Raw genomic sequence first — 22104 nt, forward strand, 5'->3', positions numbered from 1 at the left:
CCTTTGCAGAGGAGACAGAATATGAGTACAGCGGCAGTGAAGAGGAGGATGACAGCCGTGGAGAGGAAGGCGAGCCAAGGTGGGTTTGGCAGGTGGAGGTGGGGCGTGGGGTCTGTGTGTGTTGTCCGAAGGGACAAGGATCCTTGGCTTTCGGAATTCTCAGGGAATGGCACATAAGAGACAAGCTTGTATAAACTGAGTCCCTGGGCTGGTGTTTGTCTCAGCAGGCAGAGGCACCTGCCCAAGCTGTAGTTCCTGGGGTCTGCGTGTTAAGGAGAGAATTCTTCCAAGTTGTCCTCTGACCTCCATCTGAATGCTGTGGTGCACTCAGACATGCACACATGTGCCGCTTAAAAGCATGCATGCATGGGTTGGGGATTTAGCTCAGTGGTAGAGGCCCTGAGTTCAGTCCTAAGCTGGGGGGTGGGGGGGAGGCACGCATACACATACATTCTAAATGATGTAACTTAAATAAATAAATAAATAAATAAATAAATAAATAAATAAATAAATAAATAAATAAATAAATGGAGTCCCTGTATGACAAAGAGTGAAATAAATGAATGGTAAAGAAAAGGTTGGAGGGGCTGGAGAGATGGCTCAGAGGTCAAGAGCACTGGCTGCTCTTCCAGAGGTCCAGAGTTCAATTCCCAGCAACCACATGGTGGCTCACAACCATCTGTAATGAGACCTGGTGCCCACTTCTGGCCTGCAGGCACACATGCTGTATACATCATAACTAAATAAATCTTTAGAGAGGGAGAGAGGGAGGGAGAAGATTGACACAGGTATAGGCTGGAGTCTTTAAAACGGTACTAAACACTAGACAGAAGCCACAGGTGATGATAGATGCCTCTAATCCTAGCATTTGGGAGGCTGAAGCAGGATAGCAAGTTGCAGACCAGTCTGGGCTACGTACTTCAGGCCCTGTCTGAAACAGGGAAGAGGGACAGAAAAGAAGACAAGTCTGCCCCCCTTTGGGATCAGCCATCGGCAGGGTGTCCGGTACATTTGGAGGCATCCATGCAGGCAGGCTGCCCACCAGCATGTTCTGACCTCCATATGCCTTTGTGCCGCAATCCTCCAGCTCCATCATGAATGTGCCTGGGGAGTCCACACTCCGCCGAGAATTCCTTCGACTCCAGCAGGAGAATAAGAGCAACTCGGAGGCTTTAAAGCAGCAGCAGCAACAGCAGCTGCAGCAGCAGCAGCGAGACCCCGAGGCCCACATCAAACACCTGCTGCACCAGCGGCAGCGCCGCATAGAAGAGCAGAAGGAGGAGCGGCGGCGCGTGGAGGAGGTGGGTCCGCCAGGGCAGGAGGAAGAGCAAGGAGCCACGTGGGCTTGCCTAGCTCTTCTCAGGCTCCATGGAAAGACTCCACTGTTACTAGAGGCTCCTGGTCCCCCCTCCCCAGCCCTGTGTGGATGGTCAGAGCAGAGCCATGTCTGAAAATCGAAGGCTGTTGCCATGGTAGAGCTGTTTCTGCTCACACTTTCTTCCATTCTGGGCTCTCCAGCTCCGTAGACTGTCAGTCTCGGCCCGCTGCAGGTCTGTGCCCAGGTTTATTGGGGTAGCTGATCTGCTCCAAACAGAAAAGCTGGAAAGACCCTTCTCATACTTCTGATTCTTTAGTTATAAAGTATAGCCTTCCTGTTTTGGACTAATTAAGGTAGGTTTAGGGAATTCATTTTAATTGAAGAGAATCTTATGTTTAAATACACTTTTCTATTTGTTATATTTATTACTCATTAAAATATTACAGCTAGGTGTGGTGGCTTTGTCCTCTACCCCCAGCATTTGGGAGGTAGAGGCAGGAAGATGTATTCCAGACCAGCCTAGTCTCAAAAACAAAAAAACAAAACCACCAAATAACCAAAAGGCTGTGTAGCTCAGTTAATAGGGGGCTTGCCTGAAACCCCAGTCCAATCCCCAGCACCATATAAAACTGGTTGCAGTGGTATGCACTTATAATCCCAGCAGTCTGAAGGAGGAGGCAGGAGGATGAGAAGTTCTAGGTCAGCCTCAGCTATAGGCCAGTCAAGTTGAGGCCTTGTCTCAAAAAAAGGGTTGGGGGCTGGGGCTACAGCTCAGCCGGTAGAGCCTGTCATACCTGAGACTCTTGGGTTTGATCTCTAGTAACACACATTGTCTCGGAGGCAGTAGCTCCAGCATCTCCTCTATCTGCTATTCCTCAGCATAGGCCTCTGTTCCACCTGAGTAAGAAGAAATTTGCAAGAAAGCTTGATGAAGCCTTTGTGCTGTTCTCTGTAATAGCAGTTGGTAGCCAGTAACAGAGGCCTGGCCAGCAGCCTCACCACAGGAAGAGTACTTCTCTGTGTCAGGGTCCAGAGGCCTGGTCTTGGCCATTTTATTGTTGGTCTTGTTTGGGACGGGGACAGACACTGGCCAGTCGTCCTGTGCGTGTCCTGGACGACTGATTATGCAGGTGGTTCTGTAAATCCAAAGGTTGCTTTTCTGTGCACAGACACTTGGTGCCCCCTGTTGGCCGAAGGTTGTCACTAACATCCATCTCTTAAGAGTTCAAAGCAAAGCCAGATTTGGGGTGCAAGGAGCATGTGAGGGGGAGCGCTGTTCTTGACACTTGTGTTTTTGTTGGGTGGCTGTCTTAGGCTTTCAGCTGCTGTGATAACACACCACAACCGAGAGCAACCTGGAGAGAAAAGGGTTTATTTTGCTTACACTTCTGTATCTTAGTTTGTCATCAGAAGTCAGGGTAGGAACTCAAGGCAAGAACTGATAAAGAGGCAGAGAGGAACACTGCTTACTGGCTTGTACCCCATGGCTTGCTTGTCCTGCTTCCTTAGCAGCCAAGACCACCAGTCTAGGTTTGGTACTGCCCACAGTAAGCTGGGCCCTCCCACATCAGTCATCAGTCAAGAAAATGCACCACTGATCTGGTGGGGGCGTTTTCTCAGTTGAGGTTTCCTCTTCTAAAATGACTCTAGCTCATGTGGCGTTGACATAAAACTAGCTGGCGCAGCAGCGCAGCGGGAAGAGGAAAATGTCGTCCTGTTCAGCCCCCCGCTCCAGGAGCAGTGGTCTCTGTCTAGCCCCATGCCCACAGCTACCCCAGACAAACTGCAGGGCTGGGGATATGTGCTTGGAAGTGTTAGAACCTTCCTCTCCACCGTCTCTAACTCACACCTGCCTTGTTCTCCACGGAGGGGTGATCCTTCCAAGGCTGTGCTGTGCTGGGATCTGTCACGGTCCGTAAGACACACCACCTCCTTGGTCCGCAGCAACAGCGGCGGGAGCGAGAGCAGCGGAAGCTGCAGGAGAAGGAGCAGCAGCGGCGGCTGGAAGACATACAGGCCCTGCGGCGGGAGGAGGAGAGGCGGCAGGCAGAGCGGGAGCAGGTACCGGCGCCAGAGCGCACACACACACCCGCCTCCCACCCCGCCCGCCCCGCCCCTGCTGCCTGCCTTCCCGCTCCTCCTCGGTGCCCTGTCCCTCTGGCTCCCCACCCTAGATTCCTCCTATCTCTTCTAGCTTCACCCTTTCTCTGTTTTCTCCTACCCCTCAACCCCACCCTGCTCCCTGCCCTCCTGTCTCTCTGCCTTCATTCCCCATCTCTCTGCCCATCCCTGACTCCTCCCTGGGCACTGTCCCTCATGATACCCACCTGATTCCTCCTCATCCCGTGCCCTCTTATTCCCATCTGTGCCTCATTGCCCCCCTGGGGCTCATCTACCCCTGTTCCCCCTCATCCTCACCCCGCTGACTCCCTCCCTTCGCCGCTGCTGCCACCCTCCTCTGCCGCCTCCCTCTCTCCCTGCCCCGTGCCCCCACCCACCCCCACCCCCCAGGAATATATCCGTCACAGGCTAGAGGAGGAGCAGCGACAGCTCGAGATCCTTCAGCAACAGCTGCTCCAGGAACAGGCCCTGCTGCTGGTAACGGGGTCCCTCAGTGTCCTCGGGAAGATGCCATCCTGAGCTGCTTTCCTGCACTGGGATGGGAACACATCAGGGAAAGGGGCTTCCCACGGTCAGGGCAGCAGCTCCCGTCTAGGCAGTAGAGGAAAGGAAGGGCATGCCGCTCTAACTTCCAGGGCCACACCCTGCTGAGCCCTCTCTCCCTACCGTTGGACCCAGGAATACAAGCGGAAGCAGCTGGAGGAGCAGCGGCAGTCGGAGCGGCTCCAGAGACAGCTGCAGCAGGAGCATGCCTACCTCAAGTCCCTGCAGCAGCAGCAGCAGCAGCAGCAGCTCCAGAAGCAGCAGCAGCAGCAGCAGATCCTGCCTGGGGACAGGAAGCCCCTGTATCATTATGGTCGGGGCATTAATCCTGCTGACAAGCCAGCATGGGCCCGAGAGGTACTCACTGCCTGTCTTGTCCCCTAAGAGCCCATCGGACCATCTCACTGAGGGCTGCAAAATGGGAGGGCTGCACGGTAATGGGCACTGAGAAGGGCGAGGAGCAGGGGCCGGAGCGGTTGGAGCAAGTGAGGGTCTAAATTTTGAGAGCAGGAACGCAGACACTGGCCTGCTGACGGCCCTCTTGCGTCGTAGGTGGAAGAGAGAGCAAGGATGAATAAGCAGCAGAACTCTCCCTTGGCCAAGACGAAGAAGCCAAGCAGTACGGGGCCAGAGCCCCCCATCTCCCAGGCCTCTCCTAGCCCCCCAGGACCTCTTTCCCAAACTCCTCCTATGCAGAGGCCTGTGGAACCTCAGGAAGGACCGCACAAGGTGAGTCTGTCCCCATTCCTGTCCAAGGCAGGTGGCTTTGCTTAGAGCCAGGTCCAGAGCTGTACCCAGGAGCACGTGCGTGCAGTCACCGGTGTCTTCTGCACCTCCCGGGACACAGCCCTGTGACAGTCCGCTGCTGCACTGTGTTTAGTCCTCTTCTCCAGCTTTAAAAACCCCTTGTCTTCTGATGGGAGAAGGGACTTTTCTCAGCCCAGACCCTAGTTTGCAGGGTGTGCCCCAAAGCAGGCAGCCCACCCTTCCTGGTCTCTCCCTACAGAGCCTGGTGGCACACCGGGTCCCACTGAAGCCATATGCAGCACCTGTACCCCGATCCCAGTCCCTGCAGGACCAGCCCACTCGAAACCTGGCTGCCTTCCCTGCCTCCCACGACCCTGACCCTGCTGCCGTCCCCACCCCCACTGCCACACCCAGTGCCCGAGGAGCCGTCATCCGCCAGAATTCAGACCCCACCTCGGAAGGGCCTGGCCCTAGCCCAAACCCCCCCTCCTGGGTCCGGCCTGATAATGAGGCTCCACCTAAGGTAAGAACAACCCTGAAGGACGAGAAACTAGAGCTCAGAGTGGGAAGGAGGAAAGCAAGGCAGCAGGGGACCCTGCCTACAAGGTTAGCATCCAGAGGGTGGAAAGACAGAGTGACTATGGGGTGAGAAATGGCCAGGGGATGGATGGGGTTGGTGATTTAGCTCAGTGGTTGAGCACTTGCCTAGCAAGCACAAGGCCCTGGTTCGGGCCTCAGCTCTGGAAAAAAAAAAAGAAAAAGAAAAAAAAAAAGAGAGAGAAAGAGAAATGGCCAGGTGCTTGATAGCAGAGGGGACCCACGTGGCCATTTTCTAGCTTCCTAGCCTGGACATACTCGTAACCGCCCTAACCTGTTTGTTTCTCCGTGGATGCTGAAGACTGCATTTCTCGGATTGACAGTGGAGTTGAGTGTGTGCGGTGTGTGTACAAGACTGATGGCTAGTCACCTGCTCTTTCTCTCCAGGTTCCTCAGAGGACCTCGTCTATTGCCACTGCCCTTAACACCAGTGGGGCCGGAGGGTCCCGGCCAGCTCAGGCTGTCCGTGCCAGGTACACAACGCCAGGGTGGGGTCACGTGGCAGCCTAGGGAGTGGGAGACATAGGGACTTTGCCAGGTTACCTACATAGGGTGGGGACAAGCCCCAAACCAGGCACCTCAGCCCCCCCTTGTGCCGCCACCACCCGCCCCGGCACCCTGTGCTCCCTCCACAGACCTCGCAGCAACTCCGCCTGGCAAATCTATCTGCAGAGGCGGGCAGAGCGGGGCACCCCCAAGCCTCCCGGGCCCCCAGCTCCGCCCCCTGGCCCGCCCAACGCCTCTAGGTAATGGAGTTGGCCCCACTCACTCTCACCTCTCACTCTGCCACTTGCTTCCCTGGTGATGGGTCCTCCCACAGTGCAGTTGACACTCACAGATGGGGACACATCCCTGACGGAGGGAACTCTGTCCTTCACAGTAACCCTGACCTCAGGAGGAGTGACCCTGGCTGGGAGCGCTCAGACAGTGTCCTCCCGGCCTCTCAGGGACACCTCCCTCAGGCTGGCTCCCTGGAGCGAAACCGAAACCGTGTGGGAGGTAGGTCAGCCTGGGCCTAAGCCCGCTCTGGGCCTTGACTTCGTCTTGATCAACACTGAAAGCAGGGCCTGTGGCCTTTAGTGGCTTAGGACCAGAATACCACAGGGACAAGAGGGATGTGGGTGGGTTTGGGGCCCATGGTCAGCCCAGGGCGTGGGGCACGGGCCTGGGGCCACTTGTAGGTATCTGTGACTTCCTTCTCTCACCCTGCCATGCCCAGCCTCCACAAAACTGGACAGCTCCCCAGTGCTCTCCCCTGGGAACAAAGCCAAGCCTGAAGACCACCGTTCAAGGCCAGGCCGGCCCGCAGTGAGTGATCTGGGGGCGGGATGTGGAGCCTTCAGAGTCTCGGGCACTGGGGTCAGGGCCAGCTCCTTCACTAATGTGAGAAGACAGGGGAGTTCCAGATCTCACAGGGCACATCTCATGTTACTAACCTTTCTCCCCGTCTCTCCTGCTTCCTCCTGGCTGCCTTTCCTCCTCTGCGGCCCCTCCCAGAGCTATAAGCGAGCCATTGGTGAGGTCAGTGAGAGGGGCCGTTGGGGAGTCCTCGCGTTCCCCGTCTGCAGATCCACTGGTACCTGTGTATTGCTTCTGCCCAAGCCCCGTGCGTCCCCTCACACGGCTTCCTCCCTGCAGGATTTTGTGTTGCTCAAAGAGCGGACCCTGGATGAGGCCCCTAGGCCTCCCAAGAAGGCCATGGACTACTCCTCATCCAGTGAGGAGGTGGAGAGCAGTGAAGAGGAGGAGGAGGAAGGCGATGGGGAGCCATCAGAGGGGAGCAGAGACACTCCCGGGGGCCGGTATGGGGTGTCCTAGGGCAGGGCCTCCCTCATCAGGAAAGGAGAGCAGAGGTGCAGGGAAGGAGGGAGGGGAGCTGTGCCGGGTTGGAGGGAGCAGGGTGGAGTGCTAGCACCCCACCTCTTCCAGTGTTCTGTCGGTTGTGGGGGACCCTTTCAGATGCTCCTGTCTCTTTGCCAGCCTGCCCTGAGGGCCACTCAGAAAACACCTGAGTCAGTGATCAGTGAGGGCTTTACAGGAGACTGCAAGCCCAAGCCTCTGGCTGTCATCTGCTTCCTGTGGCATTGTATGGCAGGCAGGACCTGGAAGGCCACACCTTCCTCTTTCCCACAGCAGTGATGGAGATACGGACAGCGTCAGCACCATGGTGGTTCATGATGTTGAGGAGATAGCCGGGACCCAGCCCCCATATGGGGGAGGCACCATGGTGGTCCAGCGTGTGAGTGGGTCTCCCTCCCCTCTCCTACACCCGCCGCAGGCCCTCTGCAGCCCTACCCTGACTTTCTCTCTGTTCTGCAGACTCCTGAAGAGGAACGAAGCCTGCTGCTCGCTGACAGCAATGGCTACACAAACCTGCCAGATGTGGTCCAGCCCAGCCACTCACCTACTGAGAACAGCAAAGGTCAAAGCCCTCCGACAAAGGATGGAAGCAGTGATGTACGTGTGCTGGAGTAGGTCCACGACTAAAGAAAGATCCCTGGGGTTTGCAGAGAGTGGGGTGATGGGGGCACGTGATGGGTGAATCGCAAGGCATCACGCACATCGCAGGAGGAACCTGAGGTCTGACAGGGCCGCAGGCCAGAGCCACACGTGTTCTTGACTGTCCCCTCTCCCCACAGTACCAGTCTCGAGGGTTGGTAAAGGCCCCTGGGAAGAGCTCTTTCACCATGTTTGTGGATCTAGGGATCTACCAGCCTGGAGGCAGTGGGGATACCATCCCGATCACAGGTGAGGACAGGAGGTTCAGTCTGCCTTGAGGCTGGAGTCCAGAGCTAGCCTGGACGCAGCTCTTTGAGGCTGGAGTCCAGAGCTAGCCTGGATGCAGCTCTTTGAGAATGTAGCGTTGCAGAGTATCAGCATGGGGCTGAAGAGATGGTTCAGTGGTTAAAAGTACCTGCTACTCCTCCAAAGAACCCAAATTTGGTTCCCAGCACCCACATCAGACACCTCATAACCTCCTATAACTTCTGGTCTGGGGAATCTGATGCCTCTTCTGGCCTCCATGGATAATTGAACACATAGAAAAGAAAGAAGAATTCAAAAAAAAATTTGTGTGTGTGTGTGGGTGTGGGTGTTTCAAGACAGATTTCTCTGTGTAACAGCTCTAGCTGTCCTGGAACTTGTTCTGTAGACCAGGCTGGCCTGAAACTCAGAGATCCACCTGCCTCTGCCTCCCGAGTGCTGGGATTAAAGGCCTGTGCCTGTGGCCTCATTTTTGAGACTTAGCCCGTCGCCAGGCACAGATAAGGGAGGGCTTCCGAGGGGCAGTTGCTCAGGGTGGCTAAAGAACTGGGCAGAAGTTGAATGTTGAGTAACAGAGGTAGTGAGCCAGACCTTGGCCTCAAGGCCTGGTTCTTTTATCTCTTTGTGCACCTCTGTTCTGAAGTCTTCCCCTTCCCCTTCTGAATAGTCTGAAGTGTCAAGATCAGATGTAGGGGCATAGGAATAAAAACAGACACTAGAGGGCTGCAGCCCACCCTCCCTCCTCTTCGTCTTGGCAGCCCTAGTAGGTGGAGAGGGTGGTCGTCTTGATCAGTTGCAGTTCGATGTGAGGAAGGGCTCTGTGGTCAACGTCAATCCCACCAACACCCGGGCTCATAGTGAAACTCCTGAGATTCGGAAGTACAAGAAGCGATTCAATTCAGAGATCCTCTGTGCAGCCCTCTGGGGTAAGCCAGGGCTGAAAAGGCTGGAAGGGGGCTTGGCACAGCTTCCGTGATCCTGGTCAGGGGAGAGCCTGGGTCTGCCTCTGACCTGTCCAAGGACTCCTATTGCAGGGGTCAACCTCCTGGTAGGCACAGAGAATGGGCTGATGTTGCTGGACCGAAGTGGGCAGGGCAAAGTGTATGGACTCATTGGGCGGCGACGCTTCCAGCAGATGGATGTACTGGAAGGCCTCAACTTGCTCATCACCATCTCAGGTGTGTGTGCGGAGTTTGGGGACAAGGGTCTCAACGCTGGCTTTGGTTTTCTTTTTGTTTGTTTTTTTCTTTGTTTTGTTTTTGGTCGTTCCCTTGGCTTGCAATTGTGGGAAGCAGCAATGGGGCCTTCGATGAGATTAAGTGTGAGTTTGTGTGCGTGTGTGCGTATGTCCATCCCTCAGGGAAAAGGAACAAACTTCGGGTATATTACCTGTCCTGGCTTCGGAATAAGATTCTGCACAATGACCCAGAGGTGGAGAAGAAGCAAGGGTGGACCACTGTGGGGGACATGGAGGGCTGCGGCCACTATCGTGTTGGTGAGGATGCCACAACACAGTAGCCAGGGAGACACGAGGTCTGGGCTAAATACAGAGATCAGCAAAGCCTGACAGCGGAAGTCACTGCGTCCCCCTCTTTCCTGCCCCAGTGAAATATGAGCGTATTAAGTTCCTGGTCATCGCCCTGAAGAACTCCGTGGAGGTGTACGCCTGGGCTCCCAAACCCTACCACAAATTCATGGCCTTCAAGGTAATGGGGCCTCAGCCTTGAGTCCATTCCAGTGTTGTGCTCCTGCGCCTGTCTTCCCTGAGCCTTCCCTCCTCCTCCTGCTCCTCCTCCTCCTCCGCAGTCCTTTGCCGACCTCCCTCACCGCCCTCTGCTGGTGGACCTGACCGTAGAAGAGGGTCAGCGGCTCAAGGTCATCTATGGCTCCAGTGCCGGCTTCCACGCTGTGGATGTTGACTCTGGGAACAGCTATGACATCTACATCCCTGTACACGTGAGCTTAGCAGGGCTGTGGGGCGAGTGGGAGCACCCCATTCTGGACATCAGACGCGGGGACCCCACCCAGGCCCTTCTTCTCCCTAGATCCAGAGCCAGATCACGCCCCATGCCATCATCTTCCTCCCCAACACGGACGGCATGGAGATGCTGCTGTGCTATGAAGACGAGGGTGTCTACGTCAACACTTACGGGCGGATCATCAAGGATGTGGTGCTGCAGTGGGGAGAGATGCCCACCTCTGTGGGTAAGTGAAGGGCCACCTCCCGGACGGACCGCTTGCCCTGAGGTGACCAGGACTACAACCTCCTTACGGCCCTTCTACCGTCCTCTCCCTTCAGCCTACATCTGCTCCAACCAGATCATGGGCTGGGGTGAGAAAGCCATTGAGATCCGCTCAGTGGAGACAGGCCACCTCGACGGGGTCTTCATGCACAAACGAGCCCAGAGGCTAAAGTTCCTCTGTGAGCGGAACGATAAGGTGAGGAGGCAGTGTGGCCTTGTGCTGGGCTGACTCTCCAGACCTTGTACTGGGCAGATCTGGAGGGCCCAGTGCTTCTGCTCTTCCCCTCAAAGCAGCCCCTCCCTGTGGAAGCTGCCAGAGCAGCCCCGTCCTTCCCCTGGGGTTCTGTTGTCTCTACTCCAGGGGTCTGGTAACACACCTTTGCCTTTCATGGAGGGCGGTGGGGGAGAAACCCGAGTCCTTGTGAAGCTTCTCTCTTGTCTTTCCCTTTCCCAGTGGAGGATCCCCCACCCCCCCCCACACACACACACAGACACACTTACACACTTTAGCCCTTGGTGATGCTTTTCTACCTCATCCAGGTGTTTTTTGCCTCAGTCCGCTCTGGGGGAAGCAGCCAAGTTTACTTTATGACTCTGAACCGTAACTGCATCATGAACTGGTGACCAGGCCCCTGGGCTGGGGCTCCCCAACATGGACCCAGCTCTCTCCCCACAGCCAGACTACCCAGGCCGCCCCTCCCCTAACCCGCCCCCTCCTTGGGCTTTTGCTTTTACTGGTTTGATTCACTGGAGCCTGCTGGGAACGTGACCTCTGATCCCTGAAGCTTTTGTGATCACGTGACCATCCTTTCTTCCCAACATGTTTTCAAAACTGTGCCTGTCCCCAGCTTCTGGGGGATGGCACAGCTTCCCCTCACCAGGAACTGAGTGGGACTTGCCCCTCCCCTTTTCTCAAGAGGAGAGTGCTTGGGGCTTGGACCCCCTTACCCCATTGCTGCTGACTGAGCAGGGCCCTGTACCCCTTTATTTGCACGCCAGGGGAGCCGGCTCCCCCCTTGAATGTACCAGACTCTGGGGGGGGTCACTGGGCCCTGGGTTCTGGGGGGGGTGTCACCAGCCACTCCAGGGGCAGGGACCAGGTCCTTATTTTCTGAAAGCACTTTAATGATTCCCCTCCCCCCCCCCAGGCCCCAGGGAATGGAGGAGGGACCCCACAGCCAAAACATTCCTCCTTCCCCAGCCTCCCCCCTTCCCTAGAGGGAGAGAGCTCAGAGCTCCCCCTCTACCCCCTTGCTTGCATCTGTATATAGTGTGAGCAGCAAGTAACCCTTCTCAGTCCTGTATCCTCTCTCTATGTAGTGGCCTTGGATATCCCGTTTGTTAATAAAGACAATTCAACCAGCTCCCACCATTTTAAGATCCCACCATTGTTGTCTCAATCCTGGATACTTTCCAGGGAGCACTTTCAGAGTTGGGAGTGCAAGGGTGGAGGAAAGGTGTTAGAATCCGGTAAGTCAGTCTTAGGAGATGAAGTGAAGTGGATGATTAGGCCAGGAAACCTAGAAGACATGACAGAGAGGGCCAGGGCATCCTCGGTTGTAAACCTGTGGGCCACTTTGAGAGTATTTAGCTTTTACCAGCTCCCCCAGGGCAGGCCTGACTTCCTGGCTTCAGTGTTCCTATGTCTAGGTCTGTGCAAAGCCTCATTGGCTGTCAACCGGGTCAGATGGCTCAAAGGAGCCAAGAGGTAGTGAGACTGAACCAAGGGCACGCTCTGTCCTAGAGGGAGAGCATTGGTGTCAGGACTTCTGCTGACCCGGAGGAGCCAGACCTACCCACATGGCCGCACAACCCCTCCTGGAAGTTCACAAAACATTTATTATCAGCCTGTTCTCCAAATGGACTTCTTGCAGGGGGGGGGGGGTGAAGTGGGTGCTGGCGCAGGCTCATGGTTGGATACACGGTGGATAGGGGAGATCAGGAACTTGGTTGAAGTAACCCCCAAGGAAGATGAGGCAGGAACCGACGCTGAAGAGCACCAGGGCTGCCCAAAAGCAGACGTTGTCGAGGGCCTTCCCCATGCGCACCCAGTCGGACACTTCCTGTGAAACACAGCTTAGCGCACTGGACCAAAGGACAGAGTGGGGCGGGAAGGGCCGGAGTGCCGCTCACCCACAGCCTAACCCACCTCTCCATTGGCTTCCTGGTCTCGTGTGCTCTCAGCCACAAAGTTCACAGCATCCACACAACAGCGGATTTCAGGGGCTGCAGCACCCAGGTTCTGACAGAGGGCCGCTGAAAGGGCGACACCCCGTGCTGGGTCATTAAAGAGCTTCCCCAACTTGGGACTGTCTGCCTTTGACCCACGAGAGCAGTGCTCACCGGTCCACGTTCCATGCCGGTATCTCTGCCCCTCAAATACAAGCTCGCTCCGCGGCTTTTTCAGGATGAGCTCCTCTGCTCGGAGCAGAATGCCCACAGACGAGGCTCGCCTCGCGGGTGGGGCAGCTCGGGGAGCCTCTGGGGGGGAGCTCGAGCCCAGGAGGCGTGGCAGTAGCTCCAATAAAATCTGTGGCCAGGGCAGAGGTAAGTTCCAAGCCCGCCTCCCACCCTGGGCTGTCCTTCCCTCAACCAGCGCTTACTTGGCGCAGCCGAGGGGATGTGGCGTGTGTGGTCGGCGTCCGCAAAGACACGTTGAGCACGATGACGCAATTCATAACAATGAGCGTGGCAACCACCATGACGAAAATAAGATACCTGAGACCCAAAAGGCATGATGTCACAGCGTCCCTCAAAATAAGAGAGGCTGCTAGCTGCCCTCTACCTCATAAACACCTCTGTACAAGTGGTGGGGTTACTCCCCTGGCTACCCCTCCATCACGCCAGTATTGTCCCCGCCCTCCTGCACCTACCATCTGTTGCGGACATGAAGGGGACTCCCAGCAACTTGGACACCCTGCTGTGGGTCTACCACTTCCACAGCTCCACCGAGGTGAGGGTATGAGAATGGCCCACCCAAAGGTGGCGTCTGGAGAGGTCTCCAGCGCCTGCTGCTGTGACCCTTTCCATGTGACCAGACCACTCCACTACCCCTGCTTCTCCAGGTGGCCCTACAGCCTCCGCTTCTATCTTCCCTGGAACTTGCTGTGGCCGCAGCTCAGGAATATCTGGTGCAAAGGATCAGAGAACTTAAGTCCCAGGACTCCCTGGAATCCGATAAGCCGCCTACCCAGAAGGCCACCTTAGGGCTGGTGCTAAGAGAAGCTGCCACCAGCATCATGAGCTTTGGCGCCACCTTGTTAGAGGTGCAGCTCTGGGGAGTTGAGGGATGGGAAGAAAAGGGGGAGGGCGAAAACGGGGACCTCTAGCCCCTGTGCCCTCAATGCAGATCTCAGCCCTCTGGCTGCAGCAGGAGGTGCAGCGAGTGGACAGCGGCGACGGTTGCCTGGGCCCAGCCCCGGACACTGGGGACCCGGGTAGGGCGCTGGCCCGCGTAGCCCTGGCCGCAGGTCAGGGGATTCGGCAAGCTGGAGCAGCAGCTGGCTCAAGTGCCCGGTACCTGATCCAGGGGGCGTGGCTCTGCCTGTGCGGACGCGGTTTGCACGGGTCCACCTCATCCCTGCAACAAACCCTACGCCAACTGGGCCTTGGGGTCCCCCGGGATCCGGTGCGTTAGGAATAAGGGGTGTGATACGGGTCAGAGGAAATGGGATTGAGGATATACTGAGCCATACTGACCTCTCAACAGAGACACTCGGGAGACCTCAAGGTGGCATCCAGCAGCAGTGAGGAGAACGAGGGGACCAAATAATCCATCACCGTCCCAGCCCCACCCTGTGTCCAAATAAAAGCCCAGAACGGGACAACTGCAAGTCCCCTACGCCAGCCTTCTTTGGCTCCGCCCTCCATGCTGATACACCACCTCTGCAGGATCCACTTTGAGGTTACCTGCCCAGTAGTGGCACGCTCAGAGATGTCTCTGGAATTTTCTGGGCAATTAGGAACAAGAAGACAGTCTGGGCTAGCAGGACGTTGATTGAGACCGTGCATTTCTGGCCACCGGCTGGAGGAGGGAGCATGCCGTGAGAGGCATCCAGGGAGCGAGCCCAGGCTGGGGTTAGGAGTCAGGGGTCATCCCTTACCCTGAGCAGGCAGGAAGTAAGCGAGCAGCACCAAGCCAGAAATGAGTACACAAGGTACGATGATGTTAATGACGTAAAAAAGCGGCTTCCGGCGGATGATGAGCGTGTAGATGACGTCAGTTTCTCCAGGGACTCCTGCAGGGCCTCCGTCATAGTGGCGAATCATGCCTGGGCAGTAGTCGATGGCCCATTCTCCATTCTCTGCAGGACGTGGGGTGGGGCGCAGTCAGCCCACACACGTGCAACTCCAGGCTGAGCGGGTGGGTGCAGCTGTCTGGGCCTGTGTGAACCACTTGGACCCTGGGCTGTCAGCATGGGGGAAGTATGGGCAGAGAGGGGCATTCCTGGTAAGGGTGCAGAAAGACCATAGGGAAGAGAGTGGCCTAGTGTGACAACTGAGATTGACCTCAAGAAGAGCCAGCTCAAGCAGTGTGGCCCAAGTCAAGCCCCACGCTGCAAGTCCCCTCCTTGGGCCTCACGTGAGAAAGGGTTTTTGAAAAAGGGACAGGCCTTCACCAGTAAAAGCTTCCGTGTCGATGTCAATGTTGTCGATGGTCTTGCCGTTGTCATCCACTGCAAAGACGAACTCCACCTCTTCAGCACTGTAGGCCTGGGAGCTGTGAAACAGGGCCGGGCTTCACCCCAGAAGCTGGGGCCCTCCTTAGTCCCTCCCCGGAAGCTGGGATCTGGAAGGGCACTAGGGCTCCACTCTGGCCCACATCCCCCCAGCACATCTGCTTCCAGATCGACTTCCGCTTCCAGATCCTCTTCCTTTTGGTCTGGTTTGGTGGCCACCAGGGCTCCCCATGTGGTTCAAGGAACTCCTGGACTCACGTGATTTTTTTACACCTCAGACTCCTCCTGAGGAGTAGCTGGGACGATGGGATAAAACCACAAGATGGCAGCAAGAAGCCTGTGCCCGCCCTACTGCAAACCCAGGTCCAGCTTCCCACTCATTTCAGTGCCCCACTCCGCTGTCCCCACGCACACCTTCCACAGAGACCCCACCCGCTCCTCCACATCAGGCCCTGCCCCCTGCTCCAGGCCCCTAATCTCCTGCTTGAAGTGACTCTTCCCACCGAAAAATGAGAGAGCAGTTCTGCCAGTCGAAGGGGAAGTAGGTGACCTCCACTGCGCAGGTGCTGCGGTAGATGGCCGGGGGCAACCAGCTCACGAGGCCTCCCTCGTAGACCAGAACATTGCAGGCGTAGGCCACTTCAAACTGCCCATCGATACTGTGAAGACCGAGCTTGTCACAGTATTGAAAAGACTACTGGACCTCTTCCACCCACCAAGTCCCCCAGAACCGGTCCCCCTTGCAGCCTGGCCAATCCTCACTTGTTTTCCAGAACAATCTCGGGCAGCCATACAAATTCTGAAGGGACCCGCAGGGTTTCTATGCCTGCAAAATCGGCCTTGCTGAAGTTGAGCCGGTAGTCCAGCCAGTCCTAAGAGGTAGAGGATAGAAGGGTGTGTGTGCTCGCCATCTCCCACCGGGTTGGAAGAAAGGGGTTGGCTGGGAACCCTCACACTGCTCCCCAGATCTGACTCACAATTCCGATCCAGACGTTGGTGGTCAGGGTCTCCTCCTTCTCATTCTACAAGAGGAATGAGCCTGTCTGGTTCCAGGAGTTAGGGCTGGAGGTGAGAGTGCAGGATTAGGGTGGGGGCAATCTTACCAGTGAGATGAGGTTGGTTAGGGTGACCTTGAGGGTGACGGTAACAGTGTCCTCAGGCCTTCTAACTGGCCGGGATCCTGGGTCATAATTGTCGAAGAGATGGTGATACAGGTTCAGTTCATCGTTCTTGCTCTGGCCCCTGCCTGCGATACATTGAGAAGGAAGGGGTCACTGGACATGAAGCAGCAGCCCAGAAGGTGTCTCTCTGCCGCCAGGCCTGTGCAGACTTCCTGTGTGTATCTTTCTGGGTTTCTACTCAACCAAAAACATTGCATCAAGTACGATCTCCCCCTACACCTAGTCCCTTCAGGTTGGAATACGGGTCCACCTGGCCCCCCTGATCCCTGTCCCTACCAAGAAATGCCAAGAGAAGCAGGGCGCTGAGCAGAGCCCCTGCCATCCTGCTGTCTGGTTCTCGGGGTTATTCCGAGCTTTGACAGGCTGGAGGGGCAGGCCGGCCAAGGTGCCTGTGTGAAGAGGAGGAGGGTGTTAGTTCCGGGGCTGGGTTAGGGGACTGTCACCTGATCCTCTACCCTTGCTGCAGCTGGGGACAGTCTGGTGGCTTCCAGAGGCAGCTGCCCCATCCTGTGTCCCTTATCCACCCCATCCCAGCATCCTTTGCCTGGGCCTGGCCAGCTCTGTAGCCACAGACCTGATATCTCACGAGAAGCAAGCCTCCGATAACATTTGAAACTACAAGCCTTTAGGGGAGTCTTCAGTGTCGACCCCCATTCTCAACATGCCCTGGCATCCTCTGTGTGGCTGGCTGCCCTGTATCGGTGGTTCTGATGAATGCAGCTCAGGGAGAGAACATCCTGTGCCTACCATACTACCCCTTAGTTACCTTTTTGTTTGTTTTTTCGAGACAGAGTTTCTCTGTGTAGCTTTGGCACCTGTCCTGGGGACTCACTCTATAGCCCAGGCTGGCCTCAAACCCACAGAGATCCGCCTGCCTCTGCCTCCTGAGTGCTGGGATTAAAGGTGTGTGCCACCACCGCTCAGCTTGTTTTATTTGTTTTAAAGGCAAGTCATGTATAGCTCAGGCCGGCCTTGAACTTTTGAACTTACTGCCTCAGCCACCTGGGTGCTGGGATGACAGTCATGAGCCACCAGGCCTGGGTTTCATTGTTTTATTTGTTTTTAAGGCAAGTCATGTATAGCTCAGGCTGGCCTTGAACTCCTGATCCTCTAGGCCTTCCATGGGCTGGGACTGCAGGTGTGAGTACCGGTGCAGTGAGGTTCTCAGAATCTGCACTTGAGAAAAGCTAACCGGGTGTTCCTCATGGGGTAAGAAGTATAGGAATAGTTTTGACTTTTGTTGGCTTTTGAAGGAGGGGATTTCTTGAGAGAGGGTCTCACTATATAGGCCAGTCTAGCCTAGAACTTGTTGCATAGACCAAACTACACAATCCTCCTGCCTCATCTTCCTGGGTGCTGAGATTCCACACATGTGCTGCCACAATGCCCAGCCGGAAGCCCTTTATGCCTTAGGCCTTACACTTCGCCTCAGTCCAGCAAAGCAACCACTTCCGTCCTAAATGCATGAAGAGTCTACAGCTGAGGGCCATTCACGCAGGTGCATTGGTGATGAAGCCTAAGACTCACGAGTCAACTTTACTCATCATGTGCCTCTGCGCTCATTTTACATTTCACAAACACAGTCATTGTTTCTTCACTCCTTTCCTACCTGTGAGAGTCCCTCAAACATCTAAGGCCCCTTGTCTGTTCCTCACACTCTCTTGACACCCATTTCTGCTACCTGTCTTATTATTTCTCATTTTCCACTGCGGATCCCAGAAAGCATCTGTGGGCGTGAGCTCACCACCTTGAAGGCCATGCTGCTGCTGCTTAATCCAGTCTCTGAGTTAGAGCCTGGGCCAAGCAGCACTGAGCTAAATGCAGACATTTGTCCAAACATTAGTGGGCACTTACAACACAGATACTGTGATTATAGAGGTTCATGAGGCTTGCTTCTGGCCATGTGGTGGTGGCACTTGGGAGGCAGAGGCAGGCAGATCTCTTGAGTTCAAGGCTAGCCTAGGCTACAGAGTGAGTTCCAAGGCAGTCAGGGCTACACAGAGAAACTCTGTTTAAAAGTTGTGGGGGGGGGGGAGAAAGGGAAGGGAAGCAAGGAGAAGGGAGGAGAGGGAGAGAAAGAGGCTTCTAGTATTTAGCAGCAGGGAAACTTATGAAGAGAAACAGCTAGAAAGGATGGGGCAAGGTGAGATGAGCTGTTGGTGGATCAGCCCCTTAAAGACCTGTCTTAAGAATATCAAGGCTCCCTATAGGTTTCCTGTAACGCATCCACAGTGGCCACAACACTCTGGAACAGTGTCTGCTGGGGACTGGTCAGGCCCTGCCTGGACTTTCTGCTGCTGTTTACCAGGTGCTCCCCTCTCTACCGACCTCTGGGTACTGCCTTTTTTTTCTGTGTAGTTTCAGCCTCCTCCCAACGTCTGCACCATTCGCCATGGTCTTGGCCCCAAACTGACCTCTTGGCTTCTCTGCAGATACAGCTAGTTCAGCCTGGGTTCCCATCACCATCTGCCTGAGGCCACAAAGGCAGGGATGCCGAAGCCTGAGTCAGGAAACTGGCTTAAGACTCCCACGTGACCCACTGCTGAGCTCACCAAGTTCCATGGGATAGTTCCAAACCCGTGGTCACAGGAACAGCCTTGGTGAAAACTCAGTAAGTCACGGAACCAACCAAAAAGACACCAATGTGGGCCAGTGAGATGGCTCAGGGTAGAGGTACCTATGCCAATGATGACTGAGTTTGTTCCCCTGGACCCACCCGAAGAAAGGAGTGAGCAGACCAATTCCTGCAAGTTGTGCTCTGACCTCCACCTTTGTGCACAGACGTACACCACTGCCCCATCCATTCCTGAGCATTAGGAGCAGAGCAGAAAGGGGGGATAGGGACAACCTGGGGTGTAAGCCCCCCCCCCACTCCCTCAACCAGCTGGGGGTGTTGGGAACATGCCTGCGAGCCCGTCTTGTATTTTGTATTTGTGGGATGAAAACTCCCGTTTCTCTGGGAGCTGACTTACAAGCTAGCAAAGATCCCTACTCAACAGGAAGCCACTCCCTTCGCCAACTACTCTTGGCTAGCAAGTCTGAACAGCTGCAGCTGCCCCGGCCACAGAGCTTGGGGCTGCTGCATCCTAGACACCAGGGCCCTTCTCAAAGGCCATGCCCCAGCTAGCCGCAGGAGGGCCCCCTCTGTGTTTAGAACAAATAGCTGCTCCCGTTTTCCTAGCAGGGGAGGTGGGTTAGCAGAGCCAGGCTAAGGAGCATCCAGTCGACCCTAACCCAGCACCTCTTCCCTCCTTAGGAAGCAAGCTGATGGCGGAGCCCTGCTGGCTGGCTGTGTTCAAGGCATTTAGTAGAGTCTGCGTGATAATTATCTCCTGGACAAATAAACAGCCTAAATGAACTGCTGCAGCCTTTCACTGAGAACTATTCTCTCTTACCACAAGTCCAGAGGATTGATTGTTTGAATGAGACTGGCCTCCATAGGCTAACATTTGCATACTTCATCCCCAGCTGGTGAATTGTTAGGGAAGAGATGGAGCCTTGCTGAACAGGTGTGGCCTCGTTAGAGGAGATCTGTCACTGGGGTGGGCTTTGAAGTTTCCAAAGCCCCCACCAGGCCCTTTGTCCATCTCTGCCTGCTGCCTGCGGATCAGGATCAGGATCTCTGGCACTGCTCCAGCACCATGCCTGTCTGCTTCTCACCAGGATGATCACAGATCTGCCCTCTAAAACGGTAAGCAAGCTCCCAGTTCAATGCTTTCTTCTGTGAATTGCCTTGGTCATGGTGTCTCTTCACAGCAGCAGCAGAGTGACTAAGACAGCTAGCCACTAAGAGTGACGCTCCTGCTCCTTGACCAGAAGTGACTAGTTCCAGGGAGGAGACCTGACCCAAGCCGGGTCCCTGGGAATTCTGTCAAGCAGACAGCCCAGGAACACACTCTTTCGGCTACATTTTAAGTGCACCAGGCTGCTGTTATCAGCTTACAGCTGACGGAGACAGTCAGGGACAAGCGCAGCCTTCAGCAATCCAGCCTGGCCCAGAGGTTCCTGAGGGCTGGGGTGCTGCTCTCCCACAGGCTGGCTACCCATGGCCTCACTATGTAGCTCTGCCTGGTCTTGAACTCAAGAGATCCATCGGTTTCTGCCCTCTGAGTGCTGATATTAAAGAAAAGTGTACACTGCCACACCTGGCTGTCTCAACACTTCTTTTGGCTAAACATCTTAACATCTTTCTCCTAAGTCCCTCATTATTAGAATTTTTAGGATTTTGGATGTAGTCTGTGGTAAAGTAGTTGCCTAGGATAGGAACCCTGGGTTCATCAGCACTGAAAAAAAGTGGAATATTTTCTTTTCATGGTACTGGGGACCCAGTTTACGCCTCAAGTGCTCTACTGCTGAGCTGTATTTCTAGAGCTAAGAAGTAGAAGTTTTTTTTGTTTGTTTGTTTGAGACAGGGTCTTTCTGTGGCGCTCTGGACCCTGAATAGTTTGAAATTCTGTAGACTATGCTAGCCTTAAACTCACAGGCCTGCCTCTACCTCCCAAGTACTGGGATTAAAGGTGTGTACCACCATGCCTGGCTAAAAAAAAAAAAATAATAATAATAATAATCTTTTTTCACATAATAAATGTGGGTACATACTTATTTTTCAAAATATATATTCCGAAGTTTTACAAGTATATGTAATTTTTTTTTTTATATTTAGGGTATGAGGCATGCATGTACAGTCAGACCATGTGAGTTCCGGGGATCAAATTCAAGTCATCAGGCTCAGTGGCAAGCAACCCTTCCCAGCTAAGCCATCTCGCTGGCCCATCAAGTACAACATAGTCAGATGTGGTAGTTCATGCCCATAAGCTCAGCTCTTAGGAGGTGTCTTAAGGTTTCTATTGCTGTGAAGGGACACCATGTCCACGCAACTCTTTTTTTTTTTTAAAGATCTATTTATTCATGTATTTTATGTATATGAGTGCTCTGTTTTCATGCACACCAGAAGAAGGAAACTGATCCCATTACAGATGGTTGTGAGCCACCATGTGGTTGCTGGGAATTGAACTCAGGACCTCTGGAAAAGCAGTCAAATGCTCTTAACCACTGAGCCATCTCTCCAGCCCTGTAAAATTTTTAAATGTCAGGAAATGGAAACCATAAATCAAAAGCTTGGATTCAGAGCTGAATAAAACCATCATGAGTGCTTTTAATAGATTGGATAAAATGAATTACATAATCATTTGATCTTAGCTGGGTCAGTATGAAAGTCCTTCTGAGCCAGGTGGTGATGTCACACGCCTTTAATCCCAGCACTTGGGAGGCTGAGGCAGGTGGATCTCTGAGTTCAAAGCCAGCCTGGTCCGCAGAGAGAGTTCCAGGGCAGCCAGGGCTACAGAGAAACCATGTCTCAAAAAAACAAACAACAAAACAACAACAAAAACAGGAAGCCCTTCTGAAAGGCAGCTTACCTCACTGTTCTTCCACCTGGTCCTGAAAGCCACCTCAGAGTGCATGTCTGAATCCTAGCACTTGGGAGACTAAGGCAGAAGATTGCAATTTTTTTACTGTGTTTTGTTTTGTTTGAGGCAAGGTCTCTCTACAAAGCCCTGGCAGGCCTGGAACTCCCTATGTGATCAGGTTGGCCTCGAACTCATTGGGATCTGCCTGCCTCTGCCTCTGCTCCCCAAGTGCTAGGATTAATGCAGCCCAGGCTAGCTTCAAAACTACAGTCTTGTAGCTGCATAGCCCCAGTCTCACAAAACAAAAGCATACTTGAGTATGTGATCATTAAGAAGCAGAAGTCTAGTAGTCTTTTTATTGGCCTTTGTTTAAGAAACATTAAATGCTGTACTATTTTTCTTTCTGAACATGCTTATCCAATGGCAGTTAGACACGCTCCTTTCATCTTGACTTTTCTGTCTCAGAAATCTTCGTGTGCAGGAAGTGGTCGGTCCACAGTGTGC

General features: G+C 54.6%; 3 protein-coding genes across 12 annotated transcripts in view; 2 read left to right on the top strand and 1 right to left on the bottom strand.

Moving 5' to 3' along the window:
- Positions 1–11536, top strand: part of Mink1 (misshapen like kinase 1) — a 56635-nt gene extending 45099 nt beyond the window's left edge. The window contains exons 11-34 of one of the 9 annotated variants that reach the window (XM_059271064.1): positions 10–79; positions 1088–1301; positions 3263–3379; positions 3830–3916; positions 4118–4339; positions 4535–4711; positions 4989–5252; positions 5714–5799; positions 5962–6072; positions 6207–6325; positions 6546–6634; positions 6824–6847; positions 6965–7128; positions 7463–7565; positions 7646–7783; positions 7966–8074; positions 8848–9015; positions 9124–9267; positions 9450–9584; positions 9695–9795; positions 9896–10045; positions 10135–10294; positions 10389–10528; positions 10873–11536. In XM_059271064.1, coding sequence (XP_059127047.1) covers positions 10–79; positions 1088–1301; positions 3263–3379; positions 3830–3916; positions 4118–4339; positions 4535–4711; positions 4989–5252; positions 5714–5799; positions 5962–6072; positions 6207–6325; positions 6546–6634; positions 6824–6847; positions 6965–7128; positions 7463–7565; positions 7646–7783; positions 7966–8074; positions 8848–9015; positions 9124–9267; positions 9450–9584; positions 9695–9795; positions 9896–10045; positions 10135–10294; positions 10389–10528; positions 10873–10956 — 3176 coding nt within the window. In that variant the 3' untranslated portion in view covers positions 10957–11536. Of the gene's footprint in view, positions 1–9; positions 80–1087; positions 1302–3262; positions 3380–3829; positions 3917–4117; positions 4340–4534; positions 4712–4988; positions 5253–5713; positions 5800–5961; positions 6073–6206; positions 6326–6545; positions 6635–6823; positions 6848–6964; positions 7129–7459; positions 7566–7645; positions 7784–7965; positions 8075–8847; positions 9016–9123; positions 9268–9449; positions 9585–9694; positions 9796–9895; positions 10046–10134; positions 10295–10388; positions 10529–10872 lie in introns of all 9 variants that reach the window. The other 8 variants (XM_059271063.1, XM_059271068.1, XM_059271065.1 and 5 more) reach the window with 8 other exon arrangements.
- Positions 11537–12151: 615 nt separating this feature from the next.
- Chrne (cholinergic receptor nicotinic epsilon subunit) lies at positions 12152–16610 on the bottom strand. Its single transcript, XM_059271075.1, has 12 exons — positions 16469–16610; positions 16115–16257; positions 15989–16033; positions 15774–15883; positions 15515–15670; positions 14952–15052; positions 14436–14636; positions 14242–14356; positions 12936–13050; positions 12676–12862; positions 12482–12588; positions 12152–12395 (listed from the first exon to the last, which is right to left on the bottom strand). The coding sequence occupies exons 1-12, from the start codon at positions 16512–16514 to the stop codon at positions 12240–12242; spliced, it is 1482 nt and encodes a 493-aa protein (XP_059127058.1). The 5' UTR covers positions 16515–16610; the 3' UTR covers positions 12152–12239.
- On the top strand, positions 13111–14165 carry LOC131917320 (uncharacterized protein C17orf107-like). 2 transcript variants are annotated; one of them, XM_059271074.1, is made up of 4 exons: positions 13111–13285; positions 13398–13598; positions 13682–13848; positions 14042–14165. In XM_059271074.1, the coding sequence occupies exons 1-4, from the start codon at positions 13220–13222 to the stop codon at positions 14139–14141; spliced, it is 534 nt and encodes a 177-aa protein (XP_059127057.1). In that variant the 5' UTR covers positions 13111–13219; the 3' UTR covers positions 14142–14165. The 2 variants fall into 2 exon arrangements, with proteins under 2 accessions (XP_059127057.1, XP_059127056.1); XM_059271073.1 differs by having other exon boundaries at positions 13112–13285; positions 13682–13960.
- Positions 16611–22104: the final 5494 nt, after the last annotated feature.

This window comes from Peromyscus eremicus, chromosome 8a (genome assembly GCF_949786415.1).
Source record: "Peromyscus eremicus chromosome 8a, PerEre_H2_v1, whole genome shotgun sequence".
Lineage (NCBI taxonomy): Eukaryota > Metazoa > Chordata > Mammalia > Rodentia > Cricetidae > Peromyscus > Peromyscus eremicus.